The sequence below is a fragment of the Esox lucius genome, chromosome 7, assembly GCF_011004845.1.
Source record: "Esox lucius isolate fEsoLuc1 chromosome 7, fEsoLuc1.pri, whole genome shotgun sequence".
Lineage (NCBI taxonomy): Eukaryota > Metazoa > Chordata > Actinopteri > Esociformes > Esocidae > Esox > Esox lucius.
Window position 1 is genome coordinate 6,044,258 of NC_047575.1, and position 18,395 is coordinate 6,062,652.

The 18,395-nt window shown below is 38.8% G+C and overlaps 1 protein-coding gene across 2 annotated transcripts; it reads left to right on the forward strand.

The window, feature by feature from the left end:
• Positions 1-3,124: 3,124 nt before the first annotated feature.
• On the forward strand, positions 3,125-18,175 carry LOC105006774 (septin-5-like). 2 transcript variants are annotated; one of them, XM_020048492.2, is made up of 13 exons: positions 3,125-3,209; positions 3,482-3,502; positions 3,715-3,740; positions 4,130-4,369; positions 5,076-5,172; positions 5,319-5,405; positions 5,713-5,836; positions 7,833-7,967; positions 8,437-8,554; positions 8,909-9,010; positions 9,162-9,258; positions 17,565-17,710; positions 18,096-18,175. In XM_020048492.2, the coding sequence occupies exons 1-13, from the start codon at positions 3,194-3,196 to the stop codon at positions 18,123-18,125; spliced, it is 1,239 nt and encodes a 412-aa protein (XP_019904051.2). In that variant the 5' UTR covers positions 3,125-3,193; the 3' UTR covers positions 18,126-18,175. The 2 variants fall into 2 exon arrangements, with proteins under 2 accessions (XP_019904051.2, XP_019904052.2); XM_020048493.2 differs by lacking the exon at positions 18,096-18,175 and having other exon boundaries at positions 17,602-17,704.
• Positions 18,176-18,395: the final 220 nt, after the last annotated feature.

Consider the following 18,395-nt stretch of genomic DNA (forward strand, 5'->3'; position numbering starts at 1 on the left):
TTTTCATTTGGCCAACATTTCTAAAAATCCTTTTTTTGTATTGGTCTTAAGTAATATTCTAATTTTCAGATACTGAATTTGGGATTTTCATTAGTTGTCAGTTATAATCATCACAATTAAAATAAATAAACATTTGAAATATATCAGTCTGTGTGTAATGAATGAATATAATATAAAAAGTTTCACTTTTTGAATAGAATTACTGAAATGAATCAAGTTTTTTATTATATTCTAATTTTATGACCAAGTATATGTGTTTGTGCATAACTGCAGGGATAATAGAACAATAACTAATATGCAATATACAAGATTCAGGGACCCTGCGGTATGGTGACCAGGGCAAATCTCTGGTTTGCCCGGGATTGTCCCGGTTTCAAGCTGGGTGTCCCGGGTCCTTACATTCACTACCAAACTGTCTCGGTTTTCACCACAATTAAAATAATAATACTGTTATGTTTCCACATACGAGTCGGAGCCAAACAAACAACTGCGTAGAGCTGCGTTGCAAAGCAACAATTCTCATCAAAGCTTAAAGTCGTCGTCGTTCCCCCGCTCCACCAACCTCAAGCACGCATGATGACCACAAATAGAAAAAAAAGCTCTAATTGAAATGTATTCGAGTGCAGCGCTAAATGACCTAAAATATAATATTTGCATATTATGTTTTCTACCTATAATTAAATGGATGCTTATGTTCACATGTGCATGCTAACTTTAAATAATGCGCATGCTAATTTTAAATAATAAATCCCATTTACCACTCATTTTAAGCTAGGAAGCCAAGGCAGTGAAACTCAATACCCCTGTGCACTACTTACTAAAATTGAAAACGGGAATGTGTTTTACGGTTGGATCAGATAATCTGATCAAGCTATAGTCTTACTGTATTCTAACGTTAGCTTTCTAAAAATCTAAGCAAGCTTTTTCCATAGGCATTTGATAACCCATCTAGTTAAAGCTGAAATATAGCAACTTTTATTTATCTTGAAAAATATATATATATATTGTTAAATATGAAAGGCAAGTTCCAATATGATATTTGGGCCACTGGTAAAAAGTTTACCAGTGGGTAACTGGCTAAATATTTATAGTAGAGAAGAAATATTTCCTAACTGTGAACACAGCCATTTTATTGCTTCTCCGCTGGCAGTTTCTGGCCTATTCCAGTGATCAGTTGGCTATCAGCAGGTAACTATTTGGCTGAATATGTATAATAGAGCAGTGGTTCTCATGATGACACGCGTACCACTGGTGGTATGCGATACTACCTTTTGTGGTTATACAGTATACAGGGACGGGCAGTATTCATGATACATGTATTTAAAATATGTATTTCAATACAAAATAGGATTTTGTAATTTGTATTTGATAGGGTTGATGAAAATGGCTTCATATTTTGTATCAAAATACTTTAGTGTTTTGTATTTTGTAGTTTAAAAATACTGTAAAATACTTCGTGAGAGGTCTACCTGATGACATCATAAAAATGCTGCTTCTGATTGGTGCATACTCAATAATTGCCCCAGACTTGTTGAGCTCAGAACAGAAAATGAATCCATACCCGAAGGTCAAGATGAGAAACGTGTAGGCTGCCAGCTTTCCATCGTATTTTGTTCGTGTGCATAAATTGCAACACTTTTTAATAGTTCATGTTTGATGTTCGTTTGAGTAGCCTAGGCTAAAGAGTTTACAAATTTACTTTAAGTTCTAGCTAACTTTTTGACTCGGGTTGCAGCCCTCACAGTTAACGTTCGCTTGCTATTTTCAGCCAATGTTAGGTTTTCGTCGGTTGTGCACGAAGATAGGAGACAAGATACGATATTGTACCCTAATTGAAGTAGCTGTTTAGTAGGATCATGATTTTGCATACCACTGCCTTGAATGACTGCCTTACACAATTTATATTTATGATTAACAATCAAATGAATAACTACTTAGAAACTAGTTGCTATAAATAAAGGTGCCATCAGTTGTCTTCTTATGAATGACTTGTTTGTCATTGAGTGCTGCTGATGCAAATTAGTAGGCCCTTCATTACCAAACACCTAGTAACTCAATTAGGATACAATCGAGTCATTAGCAAACTGTTAAACATTAAACTGTTGGTTACTTCTGGGTGATCACAGGGATATGTGAATATTCTATCTGTTAACTGGTTGCATATGTCAGATTTATCACATGACTCATTAGGCAGAGAAAAGCTGTTAAACATTGTCTACTTAATCAAATGAGTCCGTGTACTGGTGAAGGGATGGATCAAATAGGCTGATAGATGGAAGGTCATGCTCCCTGTTATATTTAAAATACAAAAATATAATAGTTTTTGATACAGGTTGTTTGTTTTGATACTAAATACACTTAATTTTAAGGTATCTTATTTTAAAATACATTTTGATGTATCTTTGCCCATCTCTGGATATATATTCTGTTAAATGTTTTCTGAAGTTGTCCTTGGTGTAAAATGTTTGAGAACCACTGTATAGAGAATAGATAAATTACAGTGCTGTAATTTTCAGTGTTATAGCAAATTATTCTATTGCAAGCTAAAATATAATCCACACGGTTCATAATAGCATGTTAGAGTATTTGCAAGCAAAAGACATGTAAATGAATGTGGGTTTCAACTTAGAATGTACCTGATTCTGGACGTGGTCTAAGTTTGACAAGGTAATATGCAGGCCACCATATCTTTGTTTACCTTTCCTGGTTGTGATGAAGAGACCTCACATCATTGAGGATGACACAAACCTGTCCTTCACCCGCTAAGGTTGCATTCTGTGATTTTTGCCCACTGGTTGTCAAGTTGGAGCCGTGAAGCCAAAAGGGTCCCCGTAAATGGTTTATGTGCCCATGCCATGAAAACCACTAACTTTCAGACCTGCGTTTCTTGGCGGAGGTGTGTTGTGATAGTGATTCGTACAGACTGCTGTATGCACATAAACAAATCTACTCTGAAATGCCAGGTTTAAAAAATGTATTTTGTTAATCGCAGGTCTTGGACTTAATTGAGTCTATTTTAGCTTTCATCCTGACATCGTTAATGTAATGTTTTGTTATTACAGTACATATTTTGACTGGAATAAATGTATACTTAAACCTAATTAATTGTTGGTGTGTTGTTTTTTAAACGCACTGAGGTGTGTTGGTTCTAGAACGCACTGAGGTTTTAACGGTTGAAAACAACAGAAAGACAATGTACGATGAACGAGGTAAAATGATTTAAAAAAACTATTATAATAAGCGAACCCCATAACCACAAAGTAACTGTAGATATATTTTGTACAGCTATTCCAAACATCAGCTACTATGTACTGTAATTGTCTGCACTAGATTGTTTTTTGTATGCAACTTTCCTGTTTCTGTGTCGTTAGTTGTTTAACTAGCTAGCTAAAAACTTTTAGAGAACGTTGTCACTTTAGCTAGCAAGGTAATACATTTTGTTAACCATATAAACAACCTAAACATTTCGTCCAAACCACAGGCACACAGACAGATGATTCAGGTAGGCTACCGAGCTGCTTTTTTTACCTGTATGTGACAGAGATTTTGTGGAAACTTCATTAGTCAATGCATTTGATGTCAAGTTCAACAGGTAATAATACACGTATACTGCCCTCTGGCGGTGGCTGTTAGTATTGTTTAAATTGCACTGCCGTAATCATACTTCCTTCCATGTAATCCTGGTAATGGGTCCGTAACTGTCATCTGCCACAGTACCTGCAATGCCTTCAGATGGAGAGGTAGGTTACTGTAGGATGTGTTTACTCAAGAAGAGAAAAGACATGATAGGTCATTGGTGCTTTTAGTATTTTATACTCATATATATTTATTTATATAACATGGTCAACATGGTTTATATATGTTGACCATGGTTTATATAACATGGTCAAGGGCAGATCAATATATTTTGCCCCACACTGCAAGCTACAGGACTGGAATTTTACAGTAAGGTCTGCTGTCCTAATGCTTTGCACTGGCATCCAGTAGCAGAAATGGCACTTGGAGTAAGTCTCCCTCCATCACTCCCTCTCTTCCTTAATTCTTCCCACTCAATTCATCCATCACTCCCCCTCTCTGAATGTTCGCCCCCATTATCCCTCTATCTTTTTCTCTTTTGTTTCTTGTCCAGGTCGGCACACTGACCAGAGCTGAAACAGGGGACTTGGGTCTGGAAAGTATCCTAAGGGAGTTTCCCCAGGAAATCTTCAACCGTTCCTCCCAGCAGGCCACTGGGTCGATGCCCGGAAACATTACCTACTGCTGCCCTTTCTCAGAACACTGTTACCTGGCCACACTCACCAAGGGGAACTCGAATCGCTTCACACGACCCAAGAGCCCCTGGGGTCCCCTTGACCCCTATGCTACTGAGGTAATGTAAGGAAATGCCAAAGAAAATAAAATATTGTGTCTTGAAAGAGCTTTGGGCTACCATGAGCCTCCAGAATAGCTTTAATGTGCCTCAGCATAGAGAGATGTGACACTGTTCTTCCACAATAAATTACATAACTCAGTGTTTTTGAAGACTGCAGCTCCAGAATCTTCCATAAGTATTCAGTTGGGTTTAGATCTAGTGACAGGGATGTCATTGATTAGCATAAAAAATCAGCATTTTGACCAGCCTTTGTCAATAATACTCTTGACAAAAGTACCCCACAGTCAACTGTCTTTTTTATTTGTTTAAATATACCCAGTTTGTGTAGTTAATTGCACTCTTAGTGGCTCAATGTCACAAGTTACACATTTTACTTAGACATTTAGGCAAAGAGAGAGAGCGCTCGAGAGCTGGTATTGAAAGCTCACATTACCAGCTATGTTGAGTTTGATTTTGCTGATGAATAGTCCAAACCAAGATATACAATTTGTAGGTGAAACGTCAGTCTTTAAAAACTGGTAGCTCATGTGGGGATTTTCTCATGATGTCATAACTGTTTATAACCCCACTGTGGATTGAGAACATAAATACTGTTTTATGCACAGTAAGTACAGTATATCCCGCTCATAAGTAGTGGGAACGGTGTATTTTGTGCTTGTCTTGGCTTAATGTTGGCCTATTGTCTTGTGGTCAACCCCTGCAGAACTGGGACAAGGAGTATGTAGGCTTCGCCACTCTGCCCAATCAAATACACAGGAACTCAGTGAAGAAGGGCTTTGAGTTCACTCTGATGGTTATAGGTGAGGACAGGGCAGTCACAGTTTATTTACCCTCATGAGAATTATTTAGCAGGGGCAAGATCAAGGTCTGAGACTAGGCAGGACATCCTCTCCCTTATTCTCCTGTTTTCTTTCTCTCTCCCTCTTTGTCTCCTCTCTCTGTATAGGAGAATCTGGTCTGGGTAAATCCACTCTGGTCAACAGTCTTTTCCTCACAGACCTCTACAAAGACCGGAAGGTTCTGAATGCAGAGGGTAAGCCCAAAAAAACTGTGTAACCTGTATTGCTGTTGCATCAAGTTGTATTCTGTGCAATAGCTTGTCTGTCCTGGAACCACCCAGCCAATAAAATCAGCAAAATAAATCTACCAATGTAATGAGAAGAATTATGCTTGTAACAAGGCAGAACATTCTGAAAACTAATTCAGATACAACTCTGTTGGCCATTTCCAGCCTTTAAGGATTTTTCTTTTAAATTTTGTAAGCATATTTTTGAAGAAGCATTTTTTGCAGTGCAGTGAGCCAATAACCATGCGTAAGTGTGTCTGTGTGTGCTGTCCAGGGAGGTTGAGCCAGACTGTGGGCATCACCCAGAAAACAGTGTGTATCGAGGAAAAGGGAGTGAAGCTCAAACTGAACTTAGTGGACACACAGGGCTACGGAGACACCCTGAACAACCAATACAGGCATGCACATCTCCCATGAGTCACAGCTACATTACACAAGGAACTACCTAGAAAGCCATGTCTCAAAATGACATGGTATTGTGCTCATAAAGTCCTTCACTAGGATTATACAGTTGTGCTCATAGGTTTGCATACCCTGGCAGAAATTGTGACATTTTGGCATCGATTTAGAAAATATGACTGATTATGCAAAACAAATATCTTTTTTTTAAGGACAGTGATCATATGAAGGCATTCTTTAACACATAGTTGTTTTGCTCCTTTTCAAATCATAATGATAAAAGAAGTGATCAAAAGTTTACATACCCTGGAATGTTTGGCCTTGTTACAGACACACAAGGTGACACACACAGGTGAAAATGGCATTTAAAGGTGAATTTCCCAGACATGAAGCTTTTTAAATTGCAATTAGTGCCTGTGTTAAATAGTCAATGAGCTCTCACACGGATGCACTGAGCAGGCTAGATACTGAGCCATGGGGAGTAGAAAAGAACTGTCAAAAGATCTGTGTAACAAGATAATGGAACTTTATAAAGATGGAAAAGGATATAAAAATATATCCAAAGCCTTGCAAATGCCAGTCAGTACTGTTCAATCTCTTATTAAGAAGTGGAAAATTCAGGGATCTCTTGATACCAAGCCAAGGTCAGGTAGACCAAGAAAGATTTCAGCCAAAACTGCTAGAAGAATTGTTTGGGATACAAAGAAAAACTCACAGGTAACCTCAGGAGAAATACAGGCTACTCTGGAAAAAGACAGTGTGGTTGTTTCAAGGAGCACAATACAACGAGATGTTTTGTTTAATGATTGTGCCATTCTGTTGTGACCTACAGTTGAATGTGAATCCCATAAGAAATAAACAACGTATTTTGCCTGGTCACTCATGTTTTCTTTACAAATGGTACATATATTATCAATTCTCCAAGGGTATGCAAACGTTTGTATGTGTGTCTCTTATATATGGAACTGAGCTTACACTTCATCCCCTTTGTGTGTGTGAATGTGCATTTCTGTGTGGATGTGCATTTCTGTGTGTGTTTGGATGTGCATTTCTGTGTGGGTGGATGTGCATTTCTGTGTGGGTGTGTGTGCATTTCTGTGTGGGTGTGTGTGGATGTGCATTTCTGTGTGGGTGTGTGTGCATTTCTGTGTGGGTGTGTGTGCATTTCTGTGTGGGTGTGTGTGCATTTCTGTGTGGGTGGATGTGCATTTCTGTGTGGGTGGATGTGCATTTCTGTGTGGGTGGATGTGCATTTCTGTGTGGGTGGATGTGTGGATGTGCATTTCTGTGTGGGTGTGTATGGATGTGCATTTCTAAGTGGGTGTGTGTGGATTTGCGTTTCTATGTGGGTGTGTGTGGATTTGCATTTCTATGTGGGTATGTGTGGATTTGCATTTCTGTGTGGGTGTGTGTGGATTTGCGTTTCTATGTGGGTGTGTGTGGATTTGCATTTCTATGTGGGTATGTGTGGATTTGCATTTCTATGTGGGTATGTGTGGATTTGCATTTCTATGTGGGTGTGTGTGGATGTGCATTTCTGTGTGGGTGTGTGTGTGGATGTGCATTTCTGTGTGTGTGGGTGTGTGTGGATTTGCTTTTCTGTGTGGGTGTGTGTGGATGTGCATTTCTGTGTGGGTGTGTGTGGATGTGCATTTCTATGTGGGTGTGTGTGGATGTGCATTTCTGTGTGGGTGTGTGTGGATGTGCATTTCTATGTGGGTGTGTGTGGATTTGCATTTCTGTGTGGGTGTGTGTGTGGATGTGCATTTCTGTGTGGGTGTGTGTGGATTTGCTTTTCTGTGTGGGTGTGTGTGGATGTGCATTTCTATGTGGGTGTGTGTGGATTTGCATTTCTGTGTGGGTGTGTGTGGATTTGCATTTCTGTGTGGGTGTGTGTGTGGATGTGCATTTCTGTGTGGGTGTGTGTGGATGTGCATTTCTGTGTGGGTGTGTGTGGATGTGCATTTCTGTGTGGGTGTGTGTGCGCTGCCACAGCTATAAAGGCATCTCAGACTACATCGACTGTCAATTTGAGCAGTACCGCAAGGAAGAGGTCGGCCTAGAAAGGAGACACATCCGGGATAACCGAGTCCACTGCTGTCTGTACTTCATCTCTCCGTTTGGACACGGGTACGATACCGCATACACGTGCGCACAGTTATACCTCATACAGCATGTGTGCAACACGCTTACCTTCCAAAAGATGCGCATACATTTCTCGCACAGTATGGTCATTTACAGTTTTACTTGAACAAATGGGGTTAACTTTTGCAATTACCACTATGCAAAAGGAAGAGGTAAAAAAACTCAGATGGAACCATTACGTCTTTACTTTGTGGCTGTGAAATTTAGTTGAAACTGTTTATCATCCAATCACAGGTTTAAAAACACCTTCCCGGGTTAAGCACCACTTTCAACAAATACTGAATCATCTAAATGATCAATGATGAAAACTCAAAACCAGGAACCAGATCAGCTATTTCTCTGTAGGCTTTGATAGATTTTTGCCATCTATCCACAAGGGATTGCATATGTGGTGTATCCACAGTGTCAGTCTCACTGCCTGTCCATCTGTCACTCTGTCTGTTGGCATCCTCAGTCTGCGGCCATTGGATGTAGAGTGTATGCAGGCTCTGCAGGACAAGGTCAACATCATCCCTGTCCTGGCCAAAGCGGACTGTCTCACACGTGACGAGGTCAACAAGAAAAAGAACAGGGTGAGAAAGAGTTGGGGGACATCAGGAAGTTCCACTAACTAGGATCTGGAGAGTTGTCACCTTTCTCACCAACTGTCTATTTCTGTCTGACAAAATGTGACCTTTCATTACTTAATGTCAGATTGATTGATGAGGCCAAGAGGTTCAGGCCTTTGCATCATATTATTCTTTTAAAATAATACATGTTGGGGGTATTTTGTGTTTTTTTTGACAGAGGAGAGAAAGTGGAAAAGAGAGTGTGATGAAATGGCAGTAGTCTGAATTCAAACCCATGCTGCAGCAAATGTGCACCGCAGGCAGAGGCTTAGAATCCTCTATCCCTCTCTCTCTCTCCCCTTATATCCCCTCCCATAGATCCTAAGTGAGATTGATGAATATATGTTGAAGATCTATCAGTTCCCAGACTGTGAATCTGATGAGGACGAGGAGTTCAGGAGGCAGGACATAGAGATCAAGGTAATGGCAGACAGTGGTCTATGACGATAGTAACATATTCTTTGCCCTGTAGTGCAGATTTCCTATAGGTGATGTTGCCATTTCAGGCCATTGTTCTAGACACTTCGTTTTATCTCTCATTATTGTCTCATCCTCTCATTCCCTCTGTCAGAAGAGTGTTCCGTTTGCGGTGATTGGCAGTAACAAAGTGGTGGACATAAACGGCCGCAAGGTCCGTGTCCGTGTCTACCCCTGGGGCGTGGTGGAAGGTGCAGTGATTACAAACACACATGCAGATGGACGCAAACACACCCACACAAACACAAACACACTGCATACAGTGCAGTCCAAAGATATTTTGACCGTTCTGGTGTTTAGTCTCTGTACCCTGGCACAGTACAGCCTATGCTGGGGTACAGCTTTAATTTGATTTTCATCTGTTCGGATGAACCATTTAGAAATAACAAAGTTATTTGTACATAGTGCCCACCATATAAAGGTAGCAAAAGTATTTGGAGAGTTGGCTATGCAGCTGTCAATGTCATTGGTACATGTGCGAAAGAGCTGTCAGTATCTCAACAGTTGATTCTAGGTTCTGTTTTTGCATTTGGAGTCAATTGCTCATGTCTGACAACATGAGGACAAAGTGTCAATGCAAGTGTCAATGATGTGGATAAATTAAAATAAAAGAAAGAAACATCTGGTTAGCTCATGGCAAATTAGCATCTAGGAAGACCTACAGTGGATGACCAAAACATGTTCACTGTAATGAAGAAAAAAAAACAGGTTATGTCATTAACTATAATTCTAACTTATCTCTCAAATAAGGTGGAGCGGATATGTTTTGTGCATGTATGGCTACTTTTAGAACGTGCTCATTTGTCTTCATTGATTATGTTATTGCTGACAACAGTAGTAGACACTATCATCTTTTCTGCTTAGATACAACCAAATGCCTTAAACTTCATTGGACAGCACAACCTTGACCCCAAACATATTGTTGAAGCAAAGTTGAAGCAGAGGTTTTTCAGGGCTAAAAAGTGTAATATTCTTAACTTATAGAGATGGAATTGCTTCTAAATTATTGCCGATGTGCAGATCACAATTTACAAATGTATATTGCAATGTGTAAACAGAAAATACAATTTACAAATGAATGTAATATCCACAAACAAATGTCTCATGATCTGCAAATACAAAATATGATCCACAAATATATTTAGCCACCCATAAATAAAATAAATTCTACCTGTACCCAAATGCAAGGATTTGCATATATGAAAAATTATTTGCAATTGTCCCTCACATTTGAACAGTAAATTCACTATTTGCGGATCACATGATATTTGTGGATTGGTTCCTATTTGTTGGTAACATTTTGACTCAAGTTTTGCAATGTTTTATACTACATAAAATCTAATTGCACAAATTCTACAAACAAACATACCTGTAAATAGGAAGCGCAGTCCACAAATGTAATTCAGAATCTTCAAACAAACAAGTTTAAAATTCACAAACAAACACTTCACAATCTGTAAACATGAAATACGATCCGCAGTCGGAATTCACAATATGCAAACTATTTTCATCAGGTGAAGAGGTATTTGTGAGTGATATTTGAGTTTGTGGAACGTATCGTATTTGTGGATAGCAAACTGTTTGTGGATTGGTTCCTGTTTCTTTAAAGAATTTTGACGCAAACATTTCGCATTAGATTTGCTAAAACGATTTGTACTTGCAATCCAATGAGGCTAATACATAGACTGTAAAAATAATGGACGACGCCCTTTCGCTCTTTTCCATTGGTGAAAAATGAAGCCACCAGTGTCCTGATACGGCGCTTACATCTTGGACTTGCGTCTGCGCAGATAGCGATCTTGGGATCGCAGTAGTTATGCGCAGTAGCGAGAAGGAAGTAAAGCCGTAAAGCCGCGAAATCAACGGCCCCACCCCTGTGCCCCGCCCTCACACTCCCTCGCAGAATGCGCATACCGTAATCAATCGCAAGTCCAAGTACAGTACAACCTTTGCTTGTTAAACCTAGACGATATGTTATAGCCTAACTTACATCATGTTTAACCTTAATTTAGAATAGGCCTAATACAAAAATAATTGGTAACTTCTAGCTAACGATCACCTGCTAGCTATTAACATGGCTATTAACGAGGCTTGTTGTCTTTTAGCTAACGTTAGCTAGCCCATTACATTTATTTACTAATTAAATAGCTTATAAATTTAACTTACCGAAAAAAATTCAAAGATCGATTGGAAATGCCAGATCGGTTAGCACAATGTACTGCAGAACAACCCATTATGTCCGTGTGAAATTATATCAATTATAGAAATTTAGAGATTAAATGTAAAGTTCCAATCTCCTCAGTCCTCCGAAGATTCAGTGGCTCCTCGGCTCAGATAGCTGTCAATCACAGCTGTCAATCACAGCTGTGAATCACGACGTCACACCACCGTTTTTAGAGCATTAAATAACTAACTAAAAACAAACTTATTTTAAAAACAAACTCTTGAATTTACATTAGCGTGATACAAACTACAGTAAATGACAGAAACCAGCTTCGGAAAAAATATATTTGAAGGGTAATTTAATTGTTTAGTTGGTCTCGCGTCCCATTGAATAACATGGGGAGGGCGGGGTTTATGACCTATACTGGGACCACTCACCAGGGGGCGATCGAGACGTTTTGGCTTCACTTTTCAGGGCTTGTGCGGCACGCTTGGGCTAATAGGGTTCTCTTCACTAGCTTTCTTTACATCATCTTGGCTTGTCCTCCAGCCTCTGGCATACTATTCTGTAAACCATGCATACTGTAAATGTCATTAGGTTGTATTTTAAACAACGTAACCACACGAGTACTCTACAATCAGTATGGTATATAAATACATAAAAATCAGCTAGGTCATGAGGTGGTCCAAATGAAGCTGGGAAGTTTATCTATTTAAGATGGATAAATGCACATTTTATATTCCTGCATTGTGTTGCATTTGCTTGAAGACTAAACACACTGTAGATCCTAGTGTCAACAAGATGCTGAGGCGTCAGGACATCATTTTATGTTGTCTGAACTTCGGTTGAGGTAATTGTGTAACGTAGATCTAAACCAGAAGCAATTGTCGTTATTATCTAGGCAAATAAAGAAACAATAAAATTACTATGTGAGAGCTACAAGTAAAACTATCACAACATAGGATGGCTGGATAGCTGGCTAGCTAACAAGCTACTTCTGCAAGGATAAATAAATCGTGGCACTACAGTGTCGCTACTCTAGTAATGAAGCATATACCTGGTTAACTATCTATAGCGTAGCGATAAAACGCTAGATTTTAGTCAGATAAAACAATTATCTGAGTCAAGCGTACAAATTGCTAGTTGGTTACTGCAGAAATAAAGCATTTTTTTCCAATAACGTTTTTATAAACAGCTTACCAGTTTTCTACATAGTTTTCGTTTTCACCGGGACTTCAATGAAGATCACACTTCGTAGCTCTCGAACCAAGACCTGACTTAAGACTAAAAGCAAGTTCCTGATTGGCTGGAGCACAGGCCAAGATCGTATAAAGAACTAGCGAAGAGAACTCTATTAGCCTCATTGAATTGCAAGTACAAATCGTTTGTGCAATTATAATAGTATAAAACACAGGTGTCAAACCGGTTCCACAAAGGGCCGAGTGTCTGCAGGTTTTTGGTTTTTCCTATAAATTGGTTCCTAGTTCATACCTACACAAACAGGTGAGGGTAGAAACTAACCAATCAGTGACCTAATTAACCAATCAAGTACAAGGAGAGAGCAAAAACCTGCAGACACTCGGCCCTCCGTGGAACCGGTTTGACACCTCTGGTATAAAACATCGCAAAAGTTAAGTCAAAATGATACAAACAAATAGGAACCAATCCACAAATATAATGTGAAACGGAAATAGTGAATTTACTGTTCAAAGGGGTGAGGGATAATGGCAAATCATTTTTCATGTTTTAAAATCCTTTGAGGTACAAGTAGAATAGATTGTGAAATATATTTGTGGATCGTATTTTGTATTTGCAGATTGAGACGTTTGTGGATGGCCTGTTTCACTTGCATTGAGCCCATTTTTAAATTGTATGTTCTGTTTACACATTGTAATATACATTTGTAAATTGTGATCTGCACATTTGCAATAATTTAGAAGCAATTCTATCTCCATATTGACTGCCCAAGAAATTTACCTGACCTGGTTCTGATTAAGCATGTGTTTCACTTGCTGAAGACCAAACTGAAGTCAAGAATGAAACAAACGGGAAGTATTATATATTGCCATATACTTTTTTGAAAACTTATTTGTAATGTGTCTGTATTTAAAGAAAATAAAATAATATATGTATTATATGTATTACTAATGTATGGCCATATATTTCATACATATATTTACATATTCGATTTTGGCAGTTTTCAAATGTTTTAATGTCTTTGAATTTATTTAAATATATTTACATAAATGACTAAATAATTGGTAATATGCATTTACATCTAACTGATATATGTCCATATTTGTATTTTTTCCTGTCGTGTTTACACCGCGTTCCAAATTATTATGCAAATTGGAATTAAGTGTCATAAACATTAAATATTAAATTTTCCAATCAAACTTCGAAATCAATCTCAAACACCTGTGATAATTAGTATACCAGGTGAGCCCAATTAAAAGCACACTACTTAAGAAGGATGTTCCTCATTATTAAGCAGGCCACAGGTTTCAAGCAATATGGGAAAGAAAAATAATCTCTCTGCTGTGGAAAAGCTTCAAATAGTGCAATGCCTTGGACAAGGTATGAAAACATTAGATATTTCACAAAAATGTAAGTGTAATCATCGTACTGTAAAGAGATTTGTGGCTGATTCAGAGCACAGACGGGTTTGTGTAGATAAAGGCACAATGAGGAAGGTTACTGCCAGACTGCCAAATCCATCGGATTAAAAGAGCAGCTGCCAAACTGCCATTACAAAGCAGCAAACAGGTACCTGAAGGTGTAGGGTCCTCCAGAGGCTTGCAGTTGTACATAAACCTACTATTCGGCCACTCCTAACCAATGCTCAGCAGAAAAGGTTGCAGTGGGCCCAGAAATACATGAAGACTAATTTTCAAACAGTCTTGTTTACTGATGAGTGCCATGCAACCCCGGATGGTCCAGATGGATGGAGTAGTGGATGGTTGGTGGATGGCCACCATGTCCCAATAAGACTGCGACAACAGCAAGGAGGTGGCGGAATCATGTTTTGGGCTGGAATCATGGGGAGAGAGCTGGTAGGCCCCTTTAGGGTCCCTGAAGGTGTGAAAATGACCTCAGCAAAGTATATAGAGTTTCTGACTGACCACTTTCTTCCATGGTACAAAAAGAAGAACCATGCCTTCTATAGGAAAATCCATCTTCATCCATGACAATGCACCATCTCATGCTGCAGAGAATACCACTGTCATTGGCTGCTATGGGCATAAAAGGAGAGAAACACATGGTGTGGCCCCCATCCTCCCCTAACCTCAACCCAACTGAGAACCTTTGGAGCATCCTCAAGCAAAAGATCCATGAAGGTGGGAGGCAGTTTGCATCAAAACAGCAGCTCTGGGAGGCTATTCTGACATCCTGCAAAGACATTCAAGCAGAAACTCTCCATGAACTCACAAGTTCAATGGATGCAAGAATTGTGAAGGTGATATCAAAGAAGGGGTCCTGTGACATGTAACTTGCCCTGTTAAGATGTTTGATTGAAATAGATCTTGATTTCAGTAAATATGACCTCCTAATGCTGCAAGTTCAACAAATGGCCATTTTCAGTTCTTTACAACCTATAGAATATTTTGCAACTCTTTATTTGCATGATAATTTGGAACAGTGCATTTTGAGTTTTTTATTTTTAGAAGAAATACTGTTTTCATTGGGTGGTTTGTTCAATGAAATTCAGCTTATTCCCTGTAGGTTGCTGACTTAAAGTATACTGACTGTCATTTGCATTACTTATATTAAAAAATCTGTGTAAAATCTAATTTGCATAATAATTTGGAATGCTGTCGTTTCTTTGAAGTAATTTTACATATTTTATTTATTTTGGGATTCTCAACTGTAGGTCATAAGAGTGGCACAATCTTAAAACGAAACATGGCTTTTCTCCCCATGTCTCAGTTTCTATCCTGCTCAGTGCATCCACGTGAGAGCTAACACTCATTGACTATTTATACACAGACACTAATTGCAATTTAAATAGCCACAGGTGTGGGAAATTTACATTTATTTCCCATGTTTACCTATGTGTGTCTCCTTGTGTCTGTAACAAGGCCAAACATTAAAAGTTATGTAAACTTTTGCTCAGGGCCATTTTGGTGATTTCTGTTATAATGATTTTAAAAGGAGCCAAACAACTATGTGATAATAAATGGCTTCATATGATCACTATCCTTAAATGAAATAGTTTTTCTTTTGCATGATCAGTAATATTTTCAAAATCAATGCCATAATGTGAATAAAGGTCCTTATTAAGATGACTGACTCAAACCAGTTGTTTCTTTACTTGCATTTACAATGTATTTAATAAATATTATGGCAAATACATACTGTATAATTTACAAATTGGCTCTTGTTTGTAAAAGATAATATTTGTCTTTTCACAGTAATTAATGTAATGCAATAAGGCCTAGACTGGTGATTATGCTGGTTAGCTCCCCATTTTGCCAAGGATAATTAAACTCACTGTAACAAGGAGATTCTCTGGAAAATAATGTATTGAAGGTTAATTCCATAATGAGTTGATGAGAAATGCTTCAAGTACTGCATATTCATATTCTTCATTATTTTAAAACATAATATTCAGTGTTAAAATATGTGCCATGCAGGGCACATAAGTAAATATATTTTGAGAAATCCTCTACATATATGTGCATATACACTCACCTAATGGATTATTAGGAACGCCATACTAATACTGTGTTTGACTCCCTTTCGCCTTCAGAACTGCCTTAATTCTACGTGGCACTGATTCAACAAGGTGCTGAAAGCATTCTTTCGAAATGTTGGCCCATATTGATAGGATAGCATCTTGCAGTTGATGGAGATTTGTGGGATGCACATCCAGGGCACGAAGCTCCCGTTCCACCACATCCCAAAGATGCTCTATTGGGTGGAGATCTGGTGACTGTGGGGGCCATTTCAGTACAGTGAACTCATTGTCATGTTCAAGAAACCAATTTGAAATTATTCGAGCTTTGTGACATGGTGCATTATCCTGCTGGAAGTAACCATCAGAGGATGTGTACATGGTGGTCATAAAGGGATGGACATGGTCAGAAACAATGCTCAGGTAGGCCTTGGCATTTAAACGATGCCCGATTGGCACTAAGGGGCCTAAAGTGTGCCAAGAAAACATCCCCCACACCATTACACCACCACCACCAGCCTGCACAGTGGTAACAAGGCATGATGGATCCATGTTCTCATTCTGTTTACGCCAAATTCTGACTCTACCATCTGAATGTCTCAACAGAAATCGAGACTCAACAGACCAGGCAACATTCTTCCAGTCTTCAACTGTCCAATTTTGGTGAGCTCGTGCAAATTGTAGCCTCTTTTTCTTATTTGGAGATGAGTGGTACCCGGTGGGGTCTTCTGCTGTTGTAGCCCATCCGCCTCAAGGTTGTGCGTGTTGTGGCTTCACAAATGCTTTGCTGCATACCTCGGTTGTAACGAGTGGTTATTTCAGTCAAAGTTGCTCTTCTATCAGCTTGAATCAGTCGGCCCATTCTCCTCTGACCTCTAGCATCAACAAGGCATTTTCACCCACAGGACTGCCGCATACTGGATGTTTTTCCCTTTTCACACCATTCCTTGTACACCCTAGAAATGGTTGTGCGTGAAAATCCCAGTAACTGAGCAGATTGTGAAATACTCAGACCGGCCCGCCTGGCACCAACAACCATGCCACGCTCAAAATTGCTTAAATCACCTTTCTTTCCCATTCTGACATTCAGTTTGGAGTTCAGGAGATTGTCTTGACCAGGACCACACCCCTAAATGCATTGAGGCAACTGCCATGTGATTGGTTGATTAGATAATTGCATTAATGAGAAATTTAACAGGTGTTCCTAATAATCCTTTAGGCGAGTGTATGTTTTGCATGAGTTTACGTGTGGGTCACCAGGGAAGATACCCAGCATCTGGTGTTTTCTAAGGGTCACAGACCTCAAGCAGTCATTGAATACAAATTATTTGTAATTACTTAATATGACAACTATTTAAAATTTTGTGAATTTGTCAAATTACTTTTTGTCGCATATAATTGGGGGGACTATGTACAAAAGCGCTGTAATATCTACATGGTTTATAGATGTAAAAACTCTTCAATTAAATCTGACTGTCTACACTGTAATTTCATCGTCATTTTTCCGTTTCAAATCTAAGTGATGAAGTACAGAGTCAAAACATTAAAACTTTTGTCAGCATCTAAATACCTGTGGGCTGCACTGTATGGGAATAAATATCCAGTCAATATCACTGCACCATAGTATGCACTGTTTTTGTGTTCTGGTCCGTTGGCAGTGGAGAACCCCGATCACAGTGACTTTGTCCACCTAAGGAACATGCTGGTGAGGACTCACATGCAGGACCTGAAGGACATGACTCATGACACACACTATGAGCGGTACAGATCACAGTGGCTGTATAAGCACCAACACACTGATGAGGTAGGGACATCACACACTGTTACACACACACACACAATTTTTTATTCAGTTCATTGCTTTCCTTTAAACTGAATAAAGACCTATTGAGTAATAGGTCTATATTCAAATTCCTGAATAAAAGGAAAAATAAGGGCCCGCACAACAGTATATGCTTCTATCAGAGCTTTATTTCCTTGAACCAAATAGACAGTTTCCTCAAGTTATTGAATATTACATAAAGATTCTACAATTACAGGTGATCTCAAAAGTATACACACCACACAAATGCAGCTTTTATTGACATGAAAGGTTGACATCAAGACATTTCATCAGATTTAGATTTTTAGGATCTTGAACCTTTTTCTCAATAATTTGCCAAATCTCCATTAACTTTATTTTCTTTTAGGACAATGACTTCTGCTATCCCACAATCTGACCCAGGAGGATGTGAAATACACAATACACTGTTATTCAAATAAAATCACAAGCTAATTTTTATATTTCTTTCCCTGTTTGCTTTCTACACTACAGTGTGCAATTACTGATGTCAGATCAACTTGTTTCAATTTATGACGTTTTTATGGTGAGAAAAAAAAAAGGTGAATTGGCATTCTCATTTACTCTACAGCAATTAAGATCAACTGCTTTGCACAGAGACAGATTTACATGTTTGCTCTGTTCAGGAATTCGATTTTGCACATTTGAG